The following is a 26,363-nucleotide window of genomic DNA, read 5'->3' on the forward strand; positions in this document are numbered from 1 at the left end:
AGAAACAGATACTTGCAAAATCCGCGCCATTAGCGCAGGGAGCCTCAGGACTTGTTTGAAGAAAGAAAAAAAGGACAGATCCGGCTGTGTGTTTCACCCAGGGCTCCATCGTGTTTCCCCTACTGAGTTCTGAGAGCAAACCAGCAACGCGTCTGACTTCAGCATCTCTCTGCTGTCAGGTTGCCCGGTTAAACTGCTGGTGCTCATTTTTCAGTCCGTAAAAGAACATAAGATTCGAGTACTAGGAGAAAGTAATGACTGCATCGTTCAAAGTACACTTTCCAGTCTCTGAGCCTGTTTCGGTCAGGCCCGTAAACCATTTGGCCCCCTGTCATTTAGAGTTTGTGGTTTGGCAGCGACTCAGAAAGCTGTGTTTACCTCTACAGGAGAGTTCTGGCCTTCTACTCTATCTCTACCCTTTGTAGCTCGGCATGAGAGCGGACATGCTTCCGATCTGTTTGCTGCAGAGAACAGGCAACCCTTTTTCCCTCAGTACCTCAAAGAGCAAGAGATGCCAGCCTTTTAATGACGAGTTCACACTCATCACCCTTGCGCTTTGTCCAAAAGCGTAATGGCCAAATAAGGAAGCGTCTGTCTTCTGGTTCTCTGGGGCAAAGAGAAGAGCCATTATCTCTTTTGTCGAGGAGCAGTTTTTTCCTGCAACGTGAGAATTCAGGCAGAGCACTATGTTTTCACTGATTAATAAGAATTTATAAGGTTTTTGAGAATATTTTTGAGAATATCGTTGGAAAATGTATTATTATGATTAATTTTAGCATGTTTGTGTACGATACATTTTTGGATCGAACGTTTGGAATCAGTAAAAAAGAAAAGAAAATGATTCTTCCTATTTTCTCTATGATTAATATTAACTTTTGCCATCGAATAGAAGAGTACCATATTACAGATTACGTACATATTTTGTTCATAAGTCAGTAAAATGAATTATTCTGAATAAGGTGTCTTAGGTAGATTTTGAGAAATGGAACGCAGTATATGTATTTTTTTGTTGTGTTGTATAATGTGTATTTCTGTTATATTAATGTTAGTAAACACTATTGGAAGAAATTCCAACAATAAAGTGAAACTATATTGAAATTGAAATGTATTTTAAAATAAATGCTGCTCTTTCTTAAGAAAACAGTTTGAAATAATAAAAAAAAAACTGATCAAAATATTTGCAAATTAAATATAATAATGTATCGTATATTTTTCTTAGTAAATGAATAATGAAATAGAATACTATTTACATTTCACGAAGTGCTAGAAAACTATTTAAATTGTAATAATATTTCACTCAAAAGTCCTACCTTTTAATAGTATTTATGGCATGATATCTGCATTTGGCCAACCTGCATTCTAGATATTGGCATCACCAGTGGTCATTGAAAATAATTTGACCACTATGAAAAAACCCACAAACTTCACTTCGCTTCCATTCCTGCTCTTGTGCTGCGGTCTGGCACACAGAAAATACAGACAAGCCAAGCGATACAAACAGTGAAATGTTCCAGCGCTATTATACTAAATATACGATTATAGGACTGTAACTAACTGTTGGTGATTGTGGTGAATGTGTCAAACACGTCTGTCATAATTTCTAGCCCTTAGCCTAAATGTATCTCATATTTGTTTCAGACCCAGTCTTTTCAGAGACATGTAAGATCGATAACAAGTTCCTGTCTCTAAACTACCTGGCAAGCTACATCCAGCCCCAGCCATCCACAGGGTGTGTTCTCTCAGGTCCTGATCATGACCAGGAGGTCCACATCATTGAGCTCCAGGCACCAAACTCCAGCAGGTGAGTAGAAGACTGAAGACAAAAATATCCATCCTTTTTTTTTCTTAAATCTTATGGCAGAAATATGCTGTACTGTAGCTGTATACAGCTCCCTGTAGAGTAAAGTGGATATAATGTTTAGCTTATTCTTATTCTTATTTCATTCATTTTGGAAGCTTAGGAGTTGTAATTACAGCAACAAGTTGAAACACTAGTAAAATCACTGTGCATACTTTCTCACACACACACACACACACACACACACACACACACACACACACACACATATAAAATGTTATTCTTTTTTAATTATAATTTATACATTGAAATGGAACATTTAAATGTATGTATGTGTTATTGATATATATGTATACAGGTAAAATCTGGTGCCATATGTGATTTAATCTGCTGAAGGCCTTTCCAGACATCAATTTGACATAGAATAAGTGCATGCTATGCGTAAATGTGTTTCTGCGTTTAATATACCATGTTGTGCATGTGGGTGTGTTTACTTTCGCGAGCAAATGTGCGTGCATGTCGCTTTGTATCTGTCATTTTAGTTTGTCATTGTGTTTCCTCCGGTTCTGTAAAGTTTATTTGGAAATAGGCAGGAACTAGGGTTTTGTTGATTTTGGAAAACTCTGCCGGGTAGAACTCTCTCCGCCCCCAACAATATCACTCACTATTGCCTAATAGTGACTCAAAAATGAAAAACAGATCTAAAGATATGCAAGCATCATGATGGATCCCAGCATTGCGTTATGTGGTCTGTTTCACATGTGTCCAGCTTTGTTTTCTAGGAAACGGTCCAGATTTTAATCAATTGGCGAGACACAGAAAACATGTTAAAACTGAAGTTTAATTTTTCCAAGATTCTTATGGCCTTCCTTCTATTCCCTCTCTCTCTCTCTCTCTCTCGAGTAGTGCGTTCCAGGTGGATGTGATTGTGGATTTAAGGCCGCTGGATGGTGACGCCCCGCTCCATCGTGACGTTGTGTTACTTCTGAAATGTGAGAAGTCAGTGAATTGGGTTATCAAAGCCCACAGCGTAATCGGCAAACTGGACATTGTGGTATGATTTCTCAATTATTGGCTACATGGAAAGTACATAATGAAGATGCAAAGCAAACGTCTCATGATTTGTTTTTCAGTGCTGCTTTACATACTAATTTATAATGCTTAAAAGACATTTTGATATTTTTACTGGAAACTATATTGATTAAAGATTGTATTTAATGCAAATATTTTTATGATTATTATAAAAAAATATATTATCACAGTTTAATGTGGTTTTGCTGCTTAATGAGGAAAAAAAAAACACAACACATTTTTTCAGGGTTGTAACATTATGTCTGTATTATCCAAAAAAACCTCAGTGATCCCAAAAATGTAGTAGTAGTGTTTATAATTTTTTTTATTGTTTGTAAGTAAACTATATATAATTATTTTATTTCGAACTGTGTGAGCAAAAGATAGCAACTGTGTGATCTGGAGGCCTGTCGTGAAATGGAGTAATAACAGAAGGAGGAGTGTAGTGAGTTTTTCTTGAGCCAGAGCCTTTGGAGTGTTTTTATTGTAGTGTTGGCCTGGCACTTCAGAATATGAATTATGTGAGCGTCTGGCTGCTGGTTTCAGATAGCGCAGCGTAAGACTCACACCACCGACACTGTCGCTGCACTGCTCTTGGAAAGCGATTGCGCACACTGTGTAATTTAATGCTAAATATTTGTGCGTTTTTATGTGCTGGTTACGAGAAAAAATCTACAGTGTCATTATGACAAGTCACATTACTTTTAAGAGTTTTAAGGTGTTTATATGATAATTTACGGATGTGTTTCTGAACTAGAAAAGAGTCATGTAGAGAAAAGTGCTTTATACAGCGAGATTCTTTCACATACCAATCCCTCATTGAATATACAAAGACAGCTGCATTTGTTTCTATTAAAATGTTTGCGTTTTAAAAATGGCAGCGGTTGATGTTAAAGAAATGCCCCGAGACTCAATAATTAACAAATGACAGAATTTTACTATTGGAGAAGTGTTCCTCCGTTATGCTGCGGTAGTCTGGTTTTGGCAGTCAAAGAGTCACAAAGTTCATTAGAGAATTTTTATGTAAATGTCTAAGATGGTGTGAAAAGCATCTGTCTCCATGAAATTGTTCGATTGAACATGTCTGTGTCCAAGTGAATCAGTTACAGTGTTTTAGAGCATGGGAGAATGTAAGTTATGCATGCGATACGATCCACAGCCTTGTAAAATCAAAGCCCTGCTACTGTTGGCAGATCGGCTCAAACTTATTGTCCGGCTTGGTAAGGCATTTGTGGGAAACACTGCTGGGAATGAGGACCATCTGCCCTTCACACCCAACAGAGAACAAAGACAAGCTAATTCCTGTGTAATTTGATGTATCTCCAACCACAATCAAATTGAACCTGGAAAATTGGTGATAGATCAACAGCTGTATGTCTTATTATCACTATGACAGTTAAATCATCACATTTCTTTTTGTATGTATATTTTGTACTGTAACTCAGACATGTGTACATGCACAGTGTTCATAATTTATTTTTTTTTTAATTAAGCCAAATTCTATTTTCAAGACACTATTTTCAGTTTTCTTAATTAAACCATTTATTACCAGAACATACAACTTAATGTGACTTAAGGTGACTTAATGTGAGTGTTTTTTGTTTTCATCATCGAGTCTGTCTTACTCTTCTTGCAATTTCTTGATTTAAAACATGCATTGTGTTGCAATTCCTTTTCTGGCCAACATTTCTTAACATCCATTTGGGGCTTAGCGAATGTTAATTTTGGACCTTAAAATAAGGTATTAGTTCAGAATATGTTAATGAAAACAAGAACAACTTTGGCTTATTGTTTTTGAGAGTTGTGAAATGTGTCTCAGAACAGCAAATTTAGAGTTGGACAGGACTCTTCTGACTGTATTTCTTTGTTACTGCATGTGAAGTGAATGTGTGTTATTTCATTCTTCCCCTCTGTCCTTCTCAGACGTCAGATACCGTCAGCCTGAGTGAAGACACAGAAAGGCTGATGCAGGTGTCAAAGACGGTGAAACAGAAGCTGCCCGCAGGATCTCAGGCTCTCATCCAGTGGGCAGAGGAAAATGATTTCCAACCCGTCACTTCCTACACCAACACCCCTGTTGCCAACCACTTCAAATTGCGCCTCAGAGAACAAGGCAAGAGCGGGAACTAAAGATATGAACGATAGAAACGTACTATGTTTACAATACACGTGCAAATAAACAAATAAATGTAATTGAAAAAAGGTTATCACTGTGTTTATTTTGTGTGTGATTTCCTCAACAACAAGATCCTGCCAATCAGATTGATGTTTTAATCTCTGCTTTTACTTCCAGATCAAGGGGTCATGGATGAGGGAATGTTTCCGCCGGAGTTGTCAATTCTTCGCAATGCCAACCCACTCCCTAAGCCCAGCGCCCGGGATTTGCCCGCGCGGAATAGGTTCCCTTTCCCATTCCTGCCATCCTCGGACCAGGGCCTGTCATTCCCGTCTCCTCCTCTGGAGGAGCGTGATCATCAGGCTGGGGGTCCCGAGGAGCAGCAGGGGGCTTCAAATGTAGGATTTAGTGTGCAGTGCGAGAAGAACAAAATGGTGGTCAGCATCGACAAGGAAACTCTACAGGTAACAGAAAATATAACTCACGCACAGATAATGAGATGTAAGAACGAGTATTGAAAAGTTTACTATAATTAGTGGGACTTCTACTTCATAAATTTTTCATTGGCTCACGCAGATATTTTGTAACAATCCCAAGGTCTTTGCTGTCACATCTGATCAGTTTAATGCATTTGAGCAAAATTAAAGTATTATTTTTCTAAAAAAGCAAGCAAACAAAACAAAACCAAAAACCCCTGAACCTAAAATTTTAATGGGTATATTTGAATTTTTAAACACTTTTCTACTCTTTTGTTCCTTTATTAGTACGGTAGCTCAAAATGTAGCCACTGTACCTGTTTAGACTTAAGTAGTAATAAACTACTTTAGATAAGCTATAGTTTTAAAGTAGCTTCTCTAACACTAAGACACCTTGTTTTTTCCTCAAGCTGATGCAGTGTTAATATTCCCAGAATGTGTGGGCCATATGCAATGATGTCAGAAACCAAAGAGTGGTGTAATAGACCACTTCAGAGGAAGAGAAAACCCTCACTCTGCAATCAAAATGCTTTTGTGCAGAGTTAGGCCAGCTTGCAAGTCTCGTTTGCCACTGTCAGAAACCGAAACACGCAATGGATTTCAGATTTTCTCAGCAATACCTTGAGGACCGATAAAAGATATTGTTTGATATGTTGTCAAAGGTTGAGATTTTTCCAGCAAATCCGTGTTTTTCTAATGTCTTCGCAGGCCAATGGGTTTGGAAAACCCAATATCACTCTTCAGGACTCCCAATGCAAAGCAACCTCCAACACCACCCATTACATACTGGAGACGCCCCTGTCAGGCTGCCAAACCACCAAAATTCCCTCCCACCCCAGCCCAGTGGTCCTCTATATCAATTCAGTAAGTACTAAAGCACATAGACAATCAATAGTATCAAACTGTATAAACTAGTCCTTGTTTGCGTTGCTTTGTCTGATGCATGCGGGTATTCGGGTTCAATGTCCCCTCCAAAACGTTTACTGTGCTTCCTGGTCATATAAGTGTTTTTTTCAGCCAAAAGGGACGATTCACTTCCACACTGATCTTCTGCGATAATTTCTAGCGGAAATTCCTAACAACACATTTAGCCTTGAACCCATTAAAACTGGGCGACCTCCCAAATATTTATCCTTTACTGTGAACTCTAAACCTCAAGGGCAATTAAAACGATGTGACCCGTATGGTCAGAGCACAGTACCGGCTCACAGAGAAGGATCCAGAAAGCATCAAAGGAGGTTGTTGTTGCAATGACAATCTTATGACAAATTGGCAGGTCTTTTTTTTAATCATTTTCACCTCCATTAGACAATGTTCACAGGCCTCTTTCACCTTTGAACCCACAAAGCCTTCTAAGCTCACATAGGGAGGTGATTCTCATGCTATAATCTGAATGGATTGCCATGTTTTTTCCGATGAGAAGAACTGAGATGCTTTTTTTTTTGTTCATTTGCCTTGGGAGTCACATTGCTGAAATTGTGCATTCCCATGTATTAAATCCAGCTTTCTCATCTGTTGCGGCAGACCTTTGGCAAGTGTGCATTTCGATTATCTTTGACTGTATCTGTGCTAAGCAACAGAGTGAAGCAATGGCAATTCCGAAAGGCGAGTTTTATAGAGGAAATTGTATGATTGTTGGGAAATTGTTGGGATTACGTTGCGTTATTATTAGGAGTCACGATCTAAGTGTGTCTGTGATTGACAGATTGTTATTAGCCAATCAGAACAGAAGGATGGAAGCGGCTGGCCCTTTGAATATGAAGATCTGGAGTCAGGGGATGTCGTAGTCCCGGGAGATCCGGATGTGACGGAAAGAATTTTACCAGAAAACGGACGTCATGCGAGTATCTTGGTATGATATTTACATGAAGTGTTTATAAATGGTACTACAAGATTAGTCCATATAAAAATGAATAATATTCTCCAACTGCATTTGTTTGCTAAAAAAAAAAACCAAAATATAATAATATTTTCCATGCATATTCATATTTTCCAACTCTCTTCCTCTGTCCTTAGTTTAACTGCACATATCGTAGAAATCAGGACACACCAGCTGACAGTGATATCGGCTCTGAGGATTTCATTGTAGACTCCATTGTGAAAAATGTTACCTTCAACATGGAACTGTATAACAATCCGTTTCACTACCCGAGCTCTCAGTCATTCCTCACCATCACTGAGAACAGGCCCGTCTATGTCGAGGTAAGCATATATGTATATATATTCATAAAACACTATTAAGATCACATTCCTGTCTTGTTGACCCATCACACTCACATACTCTCTAAACCCAGAATTTGTAGAGATGAAAACCTACATGTGCACTACTGTTCAAAATGTTATTTAAATGTTTTTGGAAAAAAAGTCTCTTTATGCTAATCAAAGCCACATATTTTATCAGGAACGCATTAGAAACATCAGTAATATTGTGATATTACTTCAGAAATCTGTGCTGATTCGGTGCTCTTATTATCATCAGTGTTGAAAACTGCGTAGTTTTTTTGTGGAAGCTTATTCAGAATTCTTTAATGAATTGAATAGAAAGTAAAACAAACATTTGCTGATTAGTTTAATGCATCCCTGTTGAATAAAAGTATTATTTTCTTTCAAAAACAAATAAAACATTTGAACAGAAGTGTGCAATCCGTGGGGCATGACATTGTGTAATACATATATTATGTATTTGCATTGTGATGGAAAAGATTCCTTTGGGGTTCAATAAAACCATTTCCAGTTCTGTAACCACATTAGGAATCTAATTTAATAACTGAATGAGAAACCATATACACAAATATAGTCACTGCCAAAAGCTCTTGAAATACAAGATCTGCTTTTACCCTTTAACCATAATATGTGGTTCTCATTGTGTATGGTTTCATGTTTCTAATACCGTAAGCGCCTGGTGTCTGTGTGTCTGATCAGACATTGTCCTGAATTTGTGAGCATGTGTATAGATCTCTCTCTGTCTGTCACTGTGACAGCTGTCTGCTTTGTGCGTATGTTTTGTCTGGTCTGTGCTCATGTCATTTTGTCATTAATCAGTTTGGTTTCAAGAGGGGAAGGCAGACAATATTTGATCTCAGAGTGAAGTGCTCAGGTCTCCACTTTGTGTTTATAGCTCTCGCTCTCTCTCTTTCAGGGTCATAGTCTTTCATTATACATGTCCATTAATGTTCCAGCTCACATGCCAAATGAAAATAACAGATCGGTGCTGATCGTTGCTTTTGATTTATTGATTTATACCATTTAATCAGACTTTAGATGTCACAAAGCTTTCAAACAATAAGCAATAGGGTTTTTAATCAATAAGTTGTTGAACGCTTGTTTTTAATTAGTTTGTACCTAAAATAAGAATAAAGTGTATTAATAGCTAATTATATCCTTCCTGTTTTTGTAAAACACCAAAGAATGTGCATAAATTCCAGAAATGTGCATAAAAAAACTTGTGCACTCAACTCAGTGGGATATTTTGGTGGCACTTTAGAATAGGTATTATTCATGTTATCTGTCTTTTCCCTGAATACATTCTTAATTTGCTGCGTATTATTAATAAGTAGTAAGTTAGTTATTAAGTTTAGGTATTGTGTAGAATTAGGAATGTAGAATAAGGTCATAGGTGTAACTGTAAAAAGAAGTGTTACCGATATTTAACTCACTTTTAAACTCATATTTAAAAACACTTTCAAAAAGGAGAATTTAATTTACTGAAGAAATTCTTTGATGCGCATTAAAAAAGTCATTTGACTTTGGGTTATGTTGGGTGGCATAACTCAACTAACCAATCTCAATTTGGTAATTCTTAAATGGCTAAGCAGACATGTCTGTTGTCAAAATGGTTCTGTATAATTACCTTCCAGAACTGCTTTTAATGACTGAATTCCCAAACAGCAGGCAATCCTGCTTCGAAAGCAAGAGAACATGCGTTTATTGCATGTCGTCCTGCACGCTCTAAGGCTCAAGTCATGTATTATAACTCCTACTGCAGCAAATTACCTTTTTCTTAGTGGTAGTTAGCACCAGTTTATCAGAAAGCGATGATTTCTTCACTTCACTGGATGAAAACGGTGCTTTGTTTTATGTATGATATTTCAGTTTTGCGTAAAAGTAAAATGAGCAGCTTTGAATGGAAGCATAACTAATGATATATTATTACATCCTTAATTTCTTTGTTAAAATTTATTGCATTTTTAAACAAGTACCAGCCAGTCGTTACATCAGTGAAGGCTATAACAGAAGATCCTGCGTGTGGCGATTAGTTTATAGCCTTTTTTCACAGCAACTGGAAAAATAAACCATTTTGAGTTTGGATTGCAGTCCAGAGAGGATTGTGTGTTTATGAAACACATGTAAATTACTAAAATTAGATTATATTCCAGTTTAAAATGTGCATCTGATTACAGATAGCCAGATAGCCTACACAAGATTTGTATTTTAAAGAAAACCACTTCTAAGTAAAAATAACTTTCATTTCAATTAGAGATTAGACTGTAGAGCAATTGAAATCTACATGTACCGCTGATACACACTAACATTAACATGAACAATAATAATACTTTGCACGGTTTGATGTGATATGAGCTAATTAACTGATTGTTCGATTTAATCACCATTGGTAGCGCGATTTATTGTAATGCTTTTTTCCTGGTCAAAGCAAACGTGGCAGGCTCGTTACTTACTCTCGTTTAGACGACAATATCCAGTGAAAAGTCTTATTTGGGTTATACTTCCAAGGTGTAGACTAGAATCTGTGTTTCTGAAGTACTGATTCCACACACACTCCTCAAAACATTAGATTCGTCCATGCTGGAGCCAATTCAACAAACAGCAGCGGAGACAAAGCAGTTTAAAGATTGGTGGTCATATACATTTTCCAATATATTCATAAGGTGCTAGTCAAGCTATCAAATCACAAAACATACGACGTGTAACTGAAAAATAACATTTACAGCATGAGCAATTCTTATGCAGTATTGTTTTTCAAGTAAATGCCTCTTTGTTTTAAGGACTTAGGAGAATTAGACAAAAGTATTCTTTGGCAACCGGATTTTAGCAGTGTGTTATGGTATCAAAGAGATAATGCAGTAATCAAAAGTCTGATAGCACTTACGTTATTCCAGCTTTTCCAATTTTAGACAGTGAACAGTGACTATATATCCAAATGTTCTGGAACCATAACTTTGCATAGCATAAATATGGAAGTTTAAATTGTGTTGCAAGATTTTTGTGTTGTTGTTTCATTTTATGTGACTCTGTTGTCACTGAAAATGCATGTTATTTATGAATTTTACGCATTAATTGTTTAGATTAATTGCCTGCCTAACTGAAATGATTCGGCCGCTCTCCAGAATATGACACAGCTCTGTTGAGGAAATGGAAGGCCATGTTTTTTTGTGGCAGCTCTTATCTTTCATGCGTGATTTTACTAACGTTTACCACTGAATGATCCTTGAAGATTTATTTGAGGCACAGAAATCTGACGTCAGAATTTGTGATTCTTGGAACCGTAACCATTCTGACAATGTTTCTTTAGACAGTCTGCCGTGTTAAAACAAATGGACAGCCTCTGTGCGTTATTTGCTGATTTGAATCGATGCCTGAGAGAGCTGGTGGAAAAAAAACTCACTCAGACCCATCAAGAAAGATAGACTGAGCGGTCTGCCAGAGGACTAGACATAATATATAGCATCTAAGCATCATTCTGCTGATCCATCTTATAGTATATGAATCACTTTTGATCGTATTTATGAAAAATTGTCAAAAAGTTGTATTAATCAAGATAAAGAAAGCAGTATTTCTTTTTCTCTTCATCTTGCTGTCTGTCTATTTTATTGTGTGCATCAGAAGCATGTTTTGTCTTACAGAAAAATGACTTTTTCTTTATTAACAGAGACATGTGACCTTTCTCTGCAGATTTCAGCCACAAAAGCCGATCCTAACCTTGGGTTCATGATCCAGAACTGCTTCATATCTCCAGACTCCAATCATGTTACCCTGTCGGACTATATTGTCATAGAGAATATATGTCCTAATGATGACTCCGTGCGCTATTACCCTCAGCGAAGTGATTTCCCCATCCCTCACGCTCAGATGGACAGAAAACGCTTCAGTTTCACCTACAGATCAAAGTTCGATGTATCATTGATCTTCCTGCACTGTGAGATGTCCCTCTGCACCAGAAGATATGAAAAGGAGATGGACCTGCCAGAGGTAGAAACCATCAATTTAACATGGCAGCTCTGATCTGATGAGCTGCCTTCGTAGGCAATATTTTGTAGGATGTACGGAATTGCTGCTCATGCCAGTCCAGAAATGATTTCGCTCTCCAAAATATTTTTTTCCCTTAAAAATGATCACAATATTATCTGAATTGTTGTAAAACTCGGTAATCATAAGGTATTTGTATAATTAGAATTAGCCACAGTAAGATTACCTGTACATTTGTTTAAAGGGATATTTGCTATATTAATATTAAAATTTATAAACCCTCAGGCCATCTAAAATGTAAGTGAATCTTTTTCTTCAGTAGCACAGTAAAGAAAATGTTTGAACTGTGGTCCTGCAATGCAAGTCATTGGCTTCCATCACATTTCTTTCTCTTTTCTTTTATATATTTGTATTATATATATATATATATATATATATATATATATATATATATATATATATATATATATATATATATATATATATATCTTTATAAATGCCCATGTGATACCACAGTTCCACTTACGTAAACTATGTTCCAGTACAAATTGATTAAATTAAAGTAGTTATTGGCTCACTGTCCTTTTTTTAGTGAATAACTTGTAGGTAATAATGTTATAGGGACCAATTCTCACTGTGAACTAGTTGCTTATTATCATGCCTATTATTAACATATTAGCAAATTTAACAGTACTTATATTATGTAAGTCCATTTTCTATAAATATAATCTTAAACTACATTACTGACTATTAATAAAAATCAAATTAGGAGTTTATTTAGGCAGTTAAAGTAATTTGCAATTACCGTTGACTTGCATTTTATGATTGACCTAAGTTTTAGCTAATAATCTTCTTACTGTTCAATTAAAGAAAACGTTTTTTCTTACAGTAAATTAACAGCAAAGTTTTATTTGTAAGTGAATCCCTTTAATCACTGAAAACAACTGTGGCCTTTATGACCAGTCCATTTCTGCTCATTTTATGATAAAATTCACATGACATGACATGTCAAAATTCAACAGGACAGGTGCAATATATTTAATATTGCATATTGCATGATGCTGTCTTGAAAAGAACCTTCCTAGTTAGGCTGTAAGGAAGCACACCAGGTTTAAGTACATGGCCTTTACATCTTCTTCTTTGCTAGCACATATTCTTTTTTTCTAACATAACATCTTTGTGTTATTTACACACATCTTTATAGATGACCCCGTGGTAACACGGTTTCAATTTATACTATTTTCCAATAAAAATCAGCTTTAAATGATTAACATAAACTGTAGACGTATTGGCTTTCACGTAATCTGATTGAAAATCAATCAGCTGCATTATCAGCATCGTTACCTCAATCCAAATTAGATGTACTGTGTATGTCTGTTTAATTTTAGGCTGCACAGAGTTATCAGATGTCATTAAATCAGAGCACGTGAATGCAGATAACTTATTGACCCTAGGATGTATTTTCAGAGTGGCTGCTCTATTGTATGGACGACATGAACACAATCTTTAATTTATTTAAATTGTCTGTTTGACTTTGCTGTCCATCCTAAGAGTTGCTTTTTCGATTCATTGCCTTGGCACGGGTCACTCTAGGCCAGCTGCTAGCATCAATCCACTCTCTGTGAGTGCGGGATGCGTAAATCTTAGGTTACCATCCACAGAGGAAAAACAAATCTCCAACTTTGACTGTCCTTTTTCACATTTTCCTTCCTCCCTTGCCTCGAGCTATAATCGTTTTAATCTCCTGCATTTTCAGACGCTCTAATCATCATATTGCACATTAAGGTTGTTTATGTCTCACCTAACATGATCTTGAAAGTGACTCATTGTTTGGTTGTAGATGTTTACAGTTCAGTCATAATCTGGATGAGGATAAGAGACGTGACACGTCAAACCATATAAACTGTGTATGATATTATACGTGCTTTCTCTGTGCTTTGGCTTGGGCATAATCGCTCCACTACAGAGAATGGCTTTAATGGCTTATAATGTACACTAATCCATGCTTATGAAGAACAAAGTTACATTTTTGTACGTCACAGGGTTTAAAAATTAGGATGATCTAATGGGGTCGCTGTGAGAGTGTTTCAAGGTGCTTGATTGTATTGTTGTGCACAGTTTACAAGTCAGTAATGTTTTGCAACAAATGCTATGATAGAAAAAAGGTGCAAAAGCTATCACTATTAATATATGCGTTTAAGGTACTAATACGCACCCTTAAGAAATAAATAAGAGGTGTACAAAGGTGTACCACTTTAAAGGGTTTCTCTCCAATGACGGTTTTTGTATCTTTTTTTTTTTAAATAGAGTTTTGAAATGTATAAAAATACACTTGCCGAGCACTACGTTAACACCCCATTTATACATTCAGAATATATGTGCTTTATGGTTGCCAAATTGCCACCGACTCCAAAATCTGGCCTCTCCTCATAATAAAAGACGTACAGTTATAAGCCTGTTTATTATAGTAAGCTCTTTTATCTCTTGAGTGAGGTTCATGCTGTTCTTTGAGGATTGTGGTGCCCATATGCCAAAGATTACACCTGGATCTTGTTCTAACTTTTCTGCTTCTCTCTTTGTAGTGTATGTTACCAGATGAAGCCTGCTCTTCCCTTAGTTTGGAAAACATCCTCCTCATGATGAGGAACACCAAGACCATCACCAAGCCAATTGTGGTCATCTCCGACAACACACCTGTCACTAGTAATGTACCCATGGAGCCACCTGGTCCACGACATCCAGGTAAATATTGCATTGGATGGATGGATGGATGGATGGATGGATAAAAATCCACAAAATTCAGTCCTTTGAATAATATGTTTAAAATTATTCACATGAGATGAAACCTCAGAGTTGCAGAAGAAGCTGTTTTATTTTTCAAGGCTTAGATATTTTGAAGAACATGGCTTATATGAAGCATCATGGGAGAATGTGTGCGTCTGAAGTTGTATACGTGTCAGTCACTCACAGATCACAGGCCTCGTCTTGCTTTGTAGCGCATTACTCCCATCTGGAGTCTTTTAATATGTGGCAGTATTGAGTATGTGTGTATTTGCATGTGTGTGTTTATTGTGCATTCAGTGTGGTTTGGTTTGAGAGTATTACAGTATGTGGTTCGTTAAAGATGTGAGACGAGGGACTCATAGATGCATCAGAGGAGAGGAAAAAAAAACGGCTTTCCAATTCTGGATAGCATTTGTTTTCACTTAAACATTCTTTAAGGCCTCCCTTTCCCATACAGGGAGCAAGGGGAAAAGGGGGAGAGGAGGATAAGGAGGAAAAAAAATGTGAGAGTGATAAAGAAAAGGACTCTTATGCACTGCATACCTGCAGTCTCCTTCATGGCAGAGTGCATTTGCCATATATACCGTGTAGCGTACGGACAGCAGGATGGTGTCTAAAAGTTTCACAAAGAAACTTCATTTGACCGTGACTGATTTGTTCTCTTCCCTGCATCCTTTTGGCACTATTGTACCTATTGCGGTTAGAGTGATTCAACTTTACTGACTCGCAGACTTAATGAAAATCATTCCGGTTTAATAACACAAAGTTGCTGTGCTGCTTGAAGCAAATGGAGCATGTGTCTATTAGTCACACTTGATTAGGGGAATGATTGCCACTCCTGTAGGATGCAAGCTGGGATTTTATTAGCTCAAGTCAAGTCTTGTGTAGGTTTAGTTGTTTGTGGAAACAAAATCCGAGAACAGGGGAGACACGCCTGGGAAACTGGCAGCGAATCCAGATTGAATGTGAATTCAGTATGAATCCAATGTGGGCTCATTCTTCATAAACAGGTTTGCGTATATTTATGCCAGCGCCAGGCTTATTTTCTCTGGTGTGCATTAGGTAAACACAGATATGCCATAAAAGTAATGAAAACAGGCTTTGCGTCTCATTTTGAACACAAAGACGACTCTTGTACACACATGGCAGAAAAGCAACCTCTCAAAAAGGCTCAAAGCGCCGCTCTGGACAGGATCCCAAAGTATTTGGCTTAATCTACAAATCAAAGAGGGCAGTTTGTGGGAGTGCAATGCTTTGTGAAAAACACAGCAGAACAAAATGTTGCCATCCGAAAACAGATTTATGATCAGAAAACAATAAGCCCATACACTTATGGTCTAAAACAGAGGTACAAAGACGAATTCAATTGTTGTAAATGTTTTCGTTTTATCAAGTCCAAGTTGGTTTTGAAGTTATTGTGGATATGACACTGTTTTAGGAGCTCAAAATATCAGCATTTTTGATATCATCAAACTGGATAAGTTTAGTCGGTAAGGCTGTGGCCATCACACACTACGCAATTGTCAGTGAAATCTGACAGCTCAAAATTTGCAGATTGGTTCTGGCTTGTGGAAACTACAACTGACTCTTAAAATTCAAATCGGGGGGAAAACATCTAAAACGTTGTGTAGTGTATTCCAAAACCTTAAGAAAAAGAAGGTTCAACAACAAAGTTTAAGTGTTAAACCAAACCTGTCTGGTCTGAGATAAAACACAACACTAAAAAAATGATTTGGGACAAAAAATGGTTTAGATTATAGTGTACATTAAGTGAAGCATTGTGAATACATAATGAATAATTTTTTGGACTGTGTGACTGGATTCCAACTTCTGAATCAACTATAAAATGATATACCACCACCTAACAACTGTCTTCAAAAATTGATATGTTTTTGCTAAAACAGTGTTTTTCTATGAATAAAATAAATGGGATTTTTACTTCTGTGCTTTAGAATGCTGAATCAGGCTAACACATCATCTTGTTGAAGTTTCTCCCATCTTTTTCCAAAAAAAACACACAAGAGTATTGTTCTTGCGCTCAAGTTTACTTCACTTCTGAAACCAAGCTAGCCCAAGAAAGGGCGAAGTAAGAACAGCACAAATACGTTCTGACACCCGGGAGATCTTGGGCGGTGGTGACTACATAGAAATATTGTCCAACTTATTAGGGCTAGTTCATTTACTTCCCTCTGAGATGCTTTACAGGGATTGTGGGTGGAGTAGCTCAGCCAAACTTATGGCAACTGCAGAGTAAACCACATCCCTGGCTCCGAGCTTTGAGCTGACATAGCTTCTCCCAGGAATCCTCTAAACATACAAGCTTTTGTTCTCTGTTCTGTTTTGCTTCCTCTTGTAAGCCATAAATACAGCACATGCCGAGATTCTACTTTATTATTGATTTTTGTGCCTTGCTTAAAGGGATAGTTTAAAGAAAAGCTAAATAAAATTTTGTTATCTGCATTCCAAACTGGTATGACTTCAGAACACAAAATACAGTATCAGGAAAATCAGTCAGCCTTTGGTATTTTTCATTCTGTTCAAAAAAGTAATTCGACCATAAAAAAATGATGGTAACTACAGTTTTACGTTAAATTTACCATAATTCCATTAACTGATATTATGTTAATATACCAACTTATTAAAGTACTGAAATCTGTTTTTTACTTTTGAAATGCACTGCTAACCGCCAAATGCAGATGGTGAAGAGAAACATGATAACATGGTGAACCAAAGCCCATTTAATGCAGCTTTTAAATATGAACATATATATATAGGTGCTCAGTGTCATTTACACAAGCACTAAACACCATTATTAAACTGAAATATGCCAAAAACATTAATTTAACATTGCATTGCATCTAACATACCACCCTAATAAACATAACTGATAAAAAAAGCAAAGAACCACCAGTTATTTCAAATACAAGGAATTCTGGGAATGTCAGTTCATGGTTTACCTGGAATTTACCATTAAAAATTTTCGTTTTTTTACTGTTAAAATCACTGTAATTTTTGACAGTGTAGTTGAACCATAAAAAACCCATCCCCAAACTGAACAGTAATGTATTTTTTTTATTTTATACAGTAGCACAAAACCTTAAGTCGCACAGGTATATTTGCATGGGTCAAAATGATCTATTTGATCTATTTTTTAATGCCAAAAAATATAAGGATATTAAGTAAAGGTCATGTTTCATGAAGATATTTTGTACATTTTCTACCATAAATATATAAAAATGTAATGTTTAAATGGTAAAATGCATTGCTAAGAGCTTAATTTGGATTACTTTGTCCTATTCTAACAAATTATATCATTTTAAAGCTCACTTTTTTATCTTTCAAATGACTATATATTGTATAAATCTCAATTTAAAATTTGAAAAATGTACCCTTATGACTGGTTTTGGGGTCTAGGGCCTCATACATAGTCAAAGTTGTTGATGGCAAGCTTTATATTTGTGAGCTTCTATAGGGGATGCTTCTGGTGGGGATTCAGGGTAAAGGGTAAAGCATGAGGTAGGAGCTGTTACATAGCGCTCGCTCTTGTTTTAACAGAGCGCTCCAGAGATAGTCTGTCATCATTCTGTCAGAGGAGATGAAAATTTGAAGGTGCTCTTTCTGAGAATAGCCTCTATTGTGCTTGGGCTTTTGGCACTGGACCAGACAGGCTATGAAGCTGGCGGCCACACAAGGTCTATTGTGCTGTGTGATCAATGATCATTAGAGCTAATTAGAGCTCTGAAAGTCATTCTGTTTGTGGCTCGAGGCCAAGGAGATGCTTGGCTTGCTCACGGGTGCCACTGCAAAGCCCATAAGAAGCGTGTGCTAGTACTTTATACAGAACATGGGCACCAAACACTTACACCGCACAGCATGTAAACACCACGAGCCATATAATGCACGCTATCACGAGATAAAACACAGACATTAGAAAAATAAAAGAACCATACGGAGCTGTAAAACCCACGGAGTGACTAATTGTAACCGCTACACGCTCGACAGACATCATTTAATATATTTATTAACATTTTTCTTGCAGGCGTTATATATTTCTTGGACACCCCGACTGTGGTGGGCATCGCTTTTGCCGCCTTTGTGATCGGAGCCCTTCTGACTGGAGCTTTATGGTTCATCTACTCGCATACAGGTGAGAAAACGCTGCATATTCACATTACAGCCTTGACCTTCGCTCCCGTTCCCTTCATCACGCTAACGAGAGTTATGCATTGTCATTTATCATAGGAAACTCGCTCATTTTTGATAATCGGTAGGGCTTGCCAGTTCTCTTAGCAGCAGCGATATGTTAACAATAACATATTGACTTTAAGCTCGTAAATATATCCCGTTCGTCAGCAGAAGCGCATCTGTCTTTTCCGTTCTTTCAGGCATTGGGGGGGACTGCTAGATGTTCGACAGTATTTTGGGTACAATAGCCCGAAGGGGACTGGAATTCCCCCTGTCCGCTGTGAGGGTGTCACAGGAAAATACATATACAATCCTCCCTTTGAATGCCAAGATCACTCGCCCCTCCTCCCTGCATTGCCCTGTCATCGCCAGGCCGTTGACTTCTGTTGACCCTCCAGAGGAAGCGCATGCGCATTCTGAGCCCCCATTTCCACCCTTTTGCATTCCTGCTAGTCCGACCCTGGTTTCTGTCCCCTGTGCCGTTGACCTGCTACCGTTTCATGGCACATGTTGTGTAGGCCGACGAGCATCGGTATGACTGAGGATCAAAGCCATTCTGGATTTGATCTATTTTTGGGGTTTTAGAACATGTATATCTTGGATATATCCGTGTCTTGACATAAAAGGAGTCATGTTTAGCTTTTATTAGCTTTCATTTTTGTTCCAGGTTTTTTTCAAAAACATAAATCAGAGTAATTTTTTATTAATATTGCCTGTGGTATTCAGTTGGGATGACATTATCCAGCTGCGTTTCTGCTCACTGTTGTTAAAAGGGACTGAAGAGCTCAGATCAGGTAACCCCAGAGAACCCCAGTTTATTACTGTTTGCCTGCTTAAACTGGCATCAAAGATCAGGGTGACGCTTTTGAATTTCCCTAACCTTTAAGTTCACGCAAGGTCAAAACCTTGTTTTTTTTTCTCGTAAGAAACAGGTGTAAAATGTCAAAATGAAAAGAAAAATGTGTAAGCTCCGATCATTCCAGCCATGTGTTTCTCATAATGGCACTGATTATTTCATAGATGCCAAAAGCCTATTAATCCACGGTATTGTAAAGCATTCAATCGTATTGCTAAAATAGCCCTATTTGGAATCATTTTTTGATACTGACGTTAACCCCAAGTGCTTTTCGTGTTTGGAAAAGCTTAAATTATTGACTCATTGTCAGATTAAAAAAAATGTTAAAAGATGAAGATAGAGGCTTTGGTAAAATGGCACAGTCCTCCTTTTTTCTTTGTCAGACCCGCAGAATTGTCGTCTGTATCATCTTTAGCTTTTTTTAAATATTAGTTCCTATTGTGTAGTGTACTGCAGTACAAGGGTTGCAGACTCTTTGTTGACAAGAACTCCTAATTTAGATATTATATTATAAGAAACGTATGTTTGATCAAATGTAATCTGTCACTTTGGTATTTTCATTGTATTAAAGCTAAAATCTGATTTAAAATATTATAAGGAATTTATCATTTACTCTAATTATATAATTTAATATAATTTGTAATTTACTCTAATAATAGAATATTACTTCTAACAATTGGAGTAATTCTAAATCTGTTCTAAAAATGGTTTCAGTGTAGCATAGTACAATGCTATTTTAGTATTATTTCTATTGTATTATTTCTATTGTATTATGCCATTTGTTCATATTTTTAAATGGCTTTTATTTTTATATTTTCAATTGACAATTGATGTTTTTAACTTTAGTTTTAGCTTTAGTACTTTTACTTCAGCTTAAACTGGTACTATTTAAATGGTTTTCATTAAATTAGTCTATTTTTTTAGTTCATTTATTTTTAATACAATTTACTCAACAGTAGCATTTATCAGCAGTGGTATAGTACAGTAAGACATTCGGTTCACACTTAACGCACATCTTTCACTCCTTTAGACTGCATGCGTCTAATGAATACAGGATTATGAGCACATAATTGTAAAACACACATTGCTCCATACATTAGAGATGCTTCTATTTTAGGAAAAGCTACATGTGGAATGTTGCAGGAGTCTGTTAGAAAACAGCTCCTGTAATCTGTCACCATCCCCGTCGTAGATCACACTGATAGGTTAAGGACGTTGCCCCTGTGCACACAAAGTAGGAGTTACACAATGAAATGATAGAGTTGAGTGGAAGAGGTCAACAAGCTGCCATCAAACTCTTTCTCGCACATATGCCAAAATGCATCTCTGTTTGGGGTAGTGTTTCGTATAATTACATAACCAGCATATGTTGTCAGTCTGACCGCTGTCACTGTGTACGTTCGCAAGATGATTGCTCGTAAATAAGAGGTGTACAGAGGCCGATAAGCCTCAGAGTCTAGCACACGGTGCTGGATGAGGAAATAGACTGTTTTTAGCTGGAGCTCTTGGCAGCAAATCTCTGGCACATATTAGCAGCAGAGGGGCCTGAAACGGGGAAGCAGACACGTTCAGTTGAGCTGAGAAGAGAAACACACACATATATAAACACGCTTATATTTTACAATAGTGGGTTGGTGGACGTTTTTACAGATGTATGTAGCGTAGGAGAGCGAAGTGCTTATTAATACTGGTGTCTTAGTCAGAAGGCAAGTATGTAAAGCAAACCTGGAATTTGATTAAAACTGTTCAACCCTCTGTCAGGCGCAAGCTCTCTACAAGATGAATTACATGCGTTCTTACTTGCCGCTCTGCTTTAGACTCGAGTACTCTGATAGAGGAATGTTTATATCCATCTAGAACAATAATCAAGTGAAGACAAAGAGAGAAGAACGAGACAGACCTTAACTCTTGTTCCAAAACGGAGTATACAGCCCTCCTTAGATGCCTTTTTTGGCCAAATTCAAATACAGCAATGCATGTTTCCTTAAGGGAAAGCAATTCAAGTCCAGTGGTGATTTAAACAAAAGGCGATGGGAGAACCTGACAGTGTTTAGTTTTATGTGTGAAAAGAAAGATATGTGACCTTGTGGGAATAAGCCAGTGCTGCATTTATCCTTTTGTAAGTGTAAATGAAAGTTTATATAGGTTTGGTAGTATTGAACTGCTATATTGTCAGTCCCACTTTATATTAATTGTCCTTAATACACGTGTACATACGTATTAACTAGATGTGTATGTAGTATATAACCACATTATAACCATGTTACTGGTACATTGGTACATATTATATACAAATGTAATTACATACACATGTAACAACCCTCAGAATGGTGTGTGTAAGTACAAATATGTAACAGGACATTGGTAACAACACTTTTTTTTTCACTTCACCAAGTACTTGTGTGACAGGAATTATATTATTACATTTTGTAACAACAATATGTACGTGAGTAATTGGAACCAATTGATCCAGGAGGTGGAGATGGCTAGGTTTAGGAGTGGAAACAGGTAGGTTTAGGGATATGTGAAGTGGGAGGAGTTGGATCTGGCGTTGGTCGAGTTAGTGCACCAATGAAATACCAGTAATTGGTAACTCCCCAGGAACTGTCCACTTAAAGGGTTAGTTCACCCCAAAATAAAAATGATGTCATTAATTACTCAGTCGTTTCCAACCCATAATACCTTCTTTGATCTTTGAAACACAAATTAAGATGTTTTTGATAAAATCTGAGAACCATCTGACCCTCCATAGATAGCAACACAACTGAAACGATCCTAGCTCCAGAAACCTAGTAAATGCATCTGTAAAACCTCAACTTCATACATCAGTGCTTTTTGCATAAAGACAACAAAAATAACATAATTCAAAGTTATGCCATTTTGCAAATTATCGTAACGCAACGTATAAATACGCTTTAACATATTTGATGCAATCTGCCTCATTTACATCCGAGGGTAAAGTATGCCTATGAACATAATGTATTTATACGTTTATGAAGGGTTAAATGGCTCTCTGATTTCATACAAAATATTTGTGTTTGAAGATGAATTAAGGTCTTACGGGTTTGGAAGACCTGAGGATGAGTAATTAATGACAGAATTTTCACCCTTTAATATAAAGTGTAACATTCTCGCACCAATCACAATTTATAAACTTACTAACTTTTAAGTTAGTTTCTTTACTAAAAAGTGTGTTTTTTACTTACACATACCTTTTAGTGGGTTGTTATGTGTAGTTACACAAACATAAGAGCTGTAGATACTATTTACTAATGTGTACTTACATGTGGTTACATACTATGTACACATCTAGTTACTATGTAAGTACACATGTATTTGGGTTACTTAATATAAAGTGGGACCTTATTTATTTATTCTTAGTGTTGAGAACATTTTAATGTCACACTTTATATTAGCCTTAACTAATATGTACTTTTACTTTTACATTTAAATTAATAATTTGATACAGTGCACTTATTGTGTACAAACGTGTAATTACACATGTATAGCTATATGTAATTACATCTGTAATTACATTTATAATTACAGTGACCCATCCCTTACACCTTAACCTGTCCCTAACCTTCCTCAGTCCTAGCTCAATAGCAGAAAAAGTGTTTTGAAATACAATATGATCACAATAAGTACATCGTTTTTTTGACGTAATTAAATAGGATTTAAGGCCACCCAGTGGGAATCATTCTTTGAAATAAATATTGGTCGCATTTAGTTTTTTAGACGTCTTTTTTATGCGTATCCGCAACCCTCAATGTCCTCTTTATCCATCTCTCTCTTCAGGAGGCACCAGACCAAAGCAGCAGGTGGCAAAGTCCCAGCCGGTGTCTGAGAACAGCAGCGCGGCTCACAGCATCGGCAGCACACAGAGCACGCCGTGTTCAAGCAGCAGTAACGCATAGATGCTTCCATCGGCGTTATGCTTTTTACATTTCTGGAAGAATGAGCGTTTTCGTAGCATAACCTGAGGCCTTATTATTTTCATTATTTGAAACCGAAAAGTTTAGGCTGAATATCCGACTGGATGAAAAAAAGCTATGTTTAGAGGTGAGGGAAATAACCAAATCAAGATCCCAAGAGCTTTTTTTTCTCGAACCCCACAAGAGAGTGTTGTTTTTGCCTTATATGGCTGTATGGAGATCAGTTTGAAAACAACAAAGGCCGTTTACGCCAGTCATTATGGCATGAAGGAGGTCTAGAAGAACAGTTAGTGCTCTGCAAGGTTCACCCAAACAAAGATCAGTGCCTTGCCAAATCAATCCTATTTTAGAAATCTGACCAGAATAATCTATAATAAATAGGCCAATATCAATCTAAACTATTCAGTATCTGTTTTTTTAAAGAACCCAAATGCCAATCATTTAATTCTGTGTAACAGTACAGTGTATAGAACTCTTTATTCTCTGACTGGTCTTCGAGATTCAGATGCCATGAGTGATTAGTGTAAAAGCTTTTATCAGAGGCATTGTATAGGACGGAAATATTGTAAAATAATGTATATTCTGTGAATATTGTATGAAATGCATAGATTTAAAGTGGAAATAACTTCATAAAAAGCTTTAACTAAAACCAAATATTTATCAGAAGATTGTACACCATTTAGAAGATCATTTTAATCATAAAGGCAAATATGAATGAATTTACAGATATACATGCACAAGCGCTTTCCCAGAATTGGTCTTTTAAAAGATAGTCGAAAAAAATATATAGAGATAGTAGATTCTAGCGGTCTAGTAGTTTTTTCCTCCCAAATTCTGATGTACAGATAATCACAGATTATTATAATAATAAGCGTTTTATGACTCAAAACGGACTTTTAGATTTTATAGAATGTGATTTATAAATGCTGGGCATTATTATTCAACATTAGTATAAAAGAGTAATGATTTCAGTAAACGGCAGACTGTAATTTTGATATTTTTTCGTTAAATTTAAAAATCAAAATGAGCATTTGTTGAGAAGGATTTGATGTGCATAGTCACAAAAGATGTACATAATCTGATGCCAAAGAATGGGCATTTACTTCCCGGTCTTTTAGCGTTGCAGCAACCCCTGCAGTGTGTACGTTTAGGTGCAAACCTACCACTAAAGTGAACGCAAAACCAACTTTTCTCTAAAAATCGATCATTTCTGCTGTGTATGTGAAGTTAACAATTTGGGATTTTGTGTAGATCATGCATACAGATATACTTGTGAAGTGCAAGAAATGTATGAATGCAAAGCCAGAGCAATCCCACCGTCAAAACTTTACATGAATGTCATAACATTATAAGTGCCTTACCTTTGAGTGCATGCATTATTAGATCAAATGAGGCAAGAAGGGAAGTGGTGTTTGCTTTGCTTTAAGCACAGTATATACCCACCGATGTGAAAACCTGCCAAATCTGCGCATCTAGGAGTTTTAGTATCTATTGTTGCTTTTTTTGTTTGTGCGTTGCTGTACCTATAGAATGTACTTTATTTCAAACCTTCATTGTAAACTTGTATAAATGTCTCCTGTAAGAGGAAAGAGAGAAAGAATTTAAACTTTAATTTGTGTATAAAGTTATATTTTTCTAGAGATATATATATATGCATAGAGCCACCCTATAATTCTATCTGCATACTGTGAATTTTTGTGGGCATATTTCTATAAAATGTCACGTGTTTTCTCTAAATCAAAACATAGTCCATAATGCTGAAGTGAGCTGCATTCCCTGCAAATCACATATATTTTCCTGATATAATCATATAAAATAATAGATATATATATATATATATAGATATATATTTTTTACAACATTTCATCTTTTATATGAGAACACTATAATATTTGGAATATAAAAAATCTATTTTGATGTTGCAGATGTTTTTATCTCTCTTGTAAGCTCTTCAACATTTAAGTATCTGTTAAGTGTGTGTTCGATCACACCGTAAGCTCTGTGTATCCATGTTTGTGGGTTTAAATGGATGAGTATGCTCCTAGTCCTCGTCTTGTGTCTTTTGGGAATGTTTAAAACGATGCTGTCACGTCTAACAGAGTTTGAATCTCTGCTAGATTTAATCAAGAGTCATTTAATGGCTGTAGAGTTAAAGAAGGCCTTATTGGTTTTATTTATCAAAAGACCTTTTTCTCATTCCAGTAAACGCTCTGTTTCATGGTAAACTCTCTATTTGAAAATGTAAGTGGTTTTCCTGTCTGTCGAGTGATGAAATTGATTGTGCTGTGTTTGTTCGTTATCTACCTCATTTGCGTGTCTATGTGTGTATAAGGTTTCATTGTCTTGTCATCGAGTATATTTTACTGTACATACTGTGTAGAGCTTGATGTTGCATAAAATATATCAAAGGTTTTATCTTAAAGTTTTGACAGTTCACTCTGTATCGGTCTCTAGACTTTCCGACATAAGAGGAAAATCTGAAAGATGTAAAAGTGAACCTTTCAGAATTAGACTTCAGATTATTCAGACCGTCTTGCTCTGAAACTATACACTATTGTGACAATTTCTGTGTTTTGTTCCTCCAATGGTATGTGAAACCGTTTAGTGTATGTAAATAAAATGTGCTGTAAATATGCATGCTATATGTATGCTCTGTATATACCAAATAAATTCTTGTAATCTTTCGGGAGTGTGTTTGTGTGCTCATTTAAAAGTATAAACCGATCCCATCATTGTGTCCACTAATGGAGAGGGTCAACAAGGAGCTTCTGTAACTGTTTCAATGAAACATTGTCTGCCTGATTGCTAGGTAGATTGTTTCTATAAAGTTTTGTTATCCTGAGTTAGGACTGTTTAGGACTGACCATGTGGAGATCTGGCACCCACACGTATGAACATAATGTGCATATATATGCCTACACAATTTTCTGACTTTCAA

At 36.6% G+C, this 26,363-nt stretch overlaps 1 protein-coding gene across 1 annotated transcript in view; it reads left to right on the forward strand.

Annotated features, from left to right (window-relative positions):
- tgfbr3 (transforming growth factor, beta receptor III) overlaps positions 1-26,109 on the forward strand; it is an 89,542-nt gene extending 63,433 nt beyond the window's left edge. Inside the window, exons 6-16 of the mRNA XM_043241582.1 lie at positions 1,639-1,801; positions 2,705-2,852; positions 4,793-4,982; positions 5,163-5,449; positions 6,170-6,325; positions 7,167-7,313; positions 7,478-7,663; positions 11,372-11,668; positions 14,248-14,407; positions 18,489-18,596; positions 23,289-26,109. Coding sequence (XP_043097517.1) covers positions 1,639-1,801; positions 2,705-2,852; positions 4,793-4,982; positions 5,163-5,449; positions 6,170-6,325; positions 7,167-7,313; positions 7,478-7,663; positions 11,372-11,668; positions 14,248-14,407; positions 18,489-18,596; positions 23,289-23,407 — 1,961 coding nt within the window. The 3' untranslated portion in view covers positions 23,408-26,109. The remainder of the gene's footprint in view (positions 1-1,638; positions 1,802-2,704; positions 2,853-4,792; positions 4,983-5,162; positions 5,450-6,169; positions 6,326-7,166; positions 7,314-7,477; positions 7,664-11,371; positions 11,669-14,247; positions 14,408-18,488; positions 18,597-23,288) is intronic.
- The last annotated feature ends 254 nt before the right edge of the window (positions 26,110-26,363 follow it).

Source organism: Puntigrus tetrazona, chromosome 6 (genome assembly GCF_018831695.1).
Source record: "Puntigrus tetrazona isolate hp1 chromosome 6, ASM1883169v1, whole genome shotgun sequence".
NCBI lineage: Eukaryota > Metazoa > Chordata > Actinopteri > Cypriniformes > Cyprinidae > Puntigrus > Puntigrus tetrazona.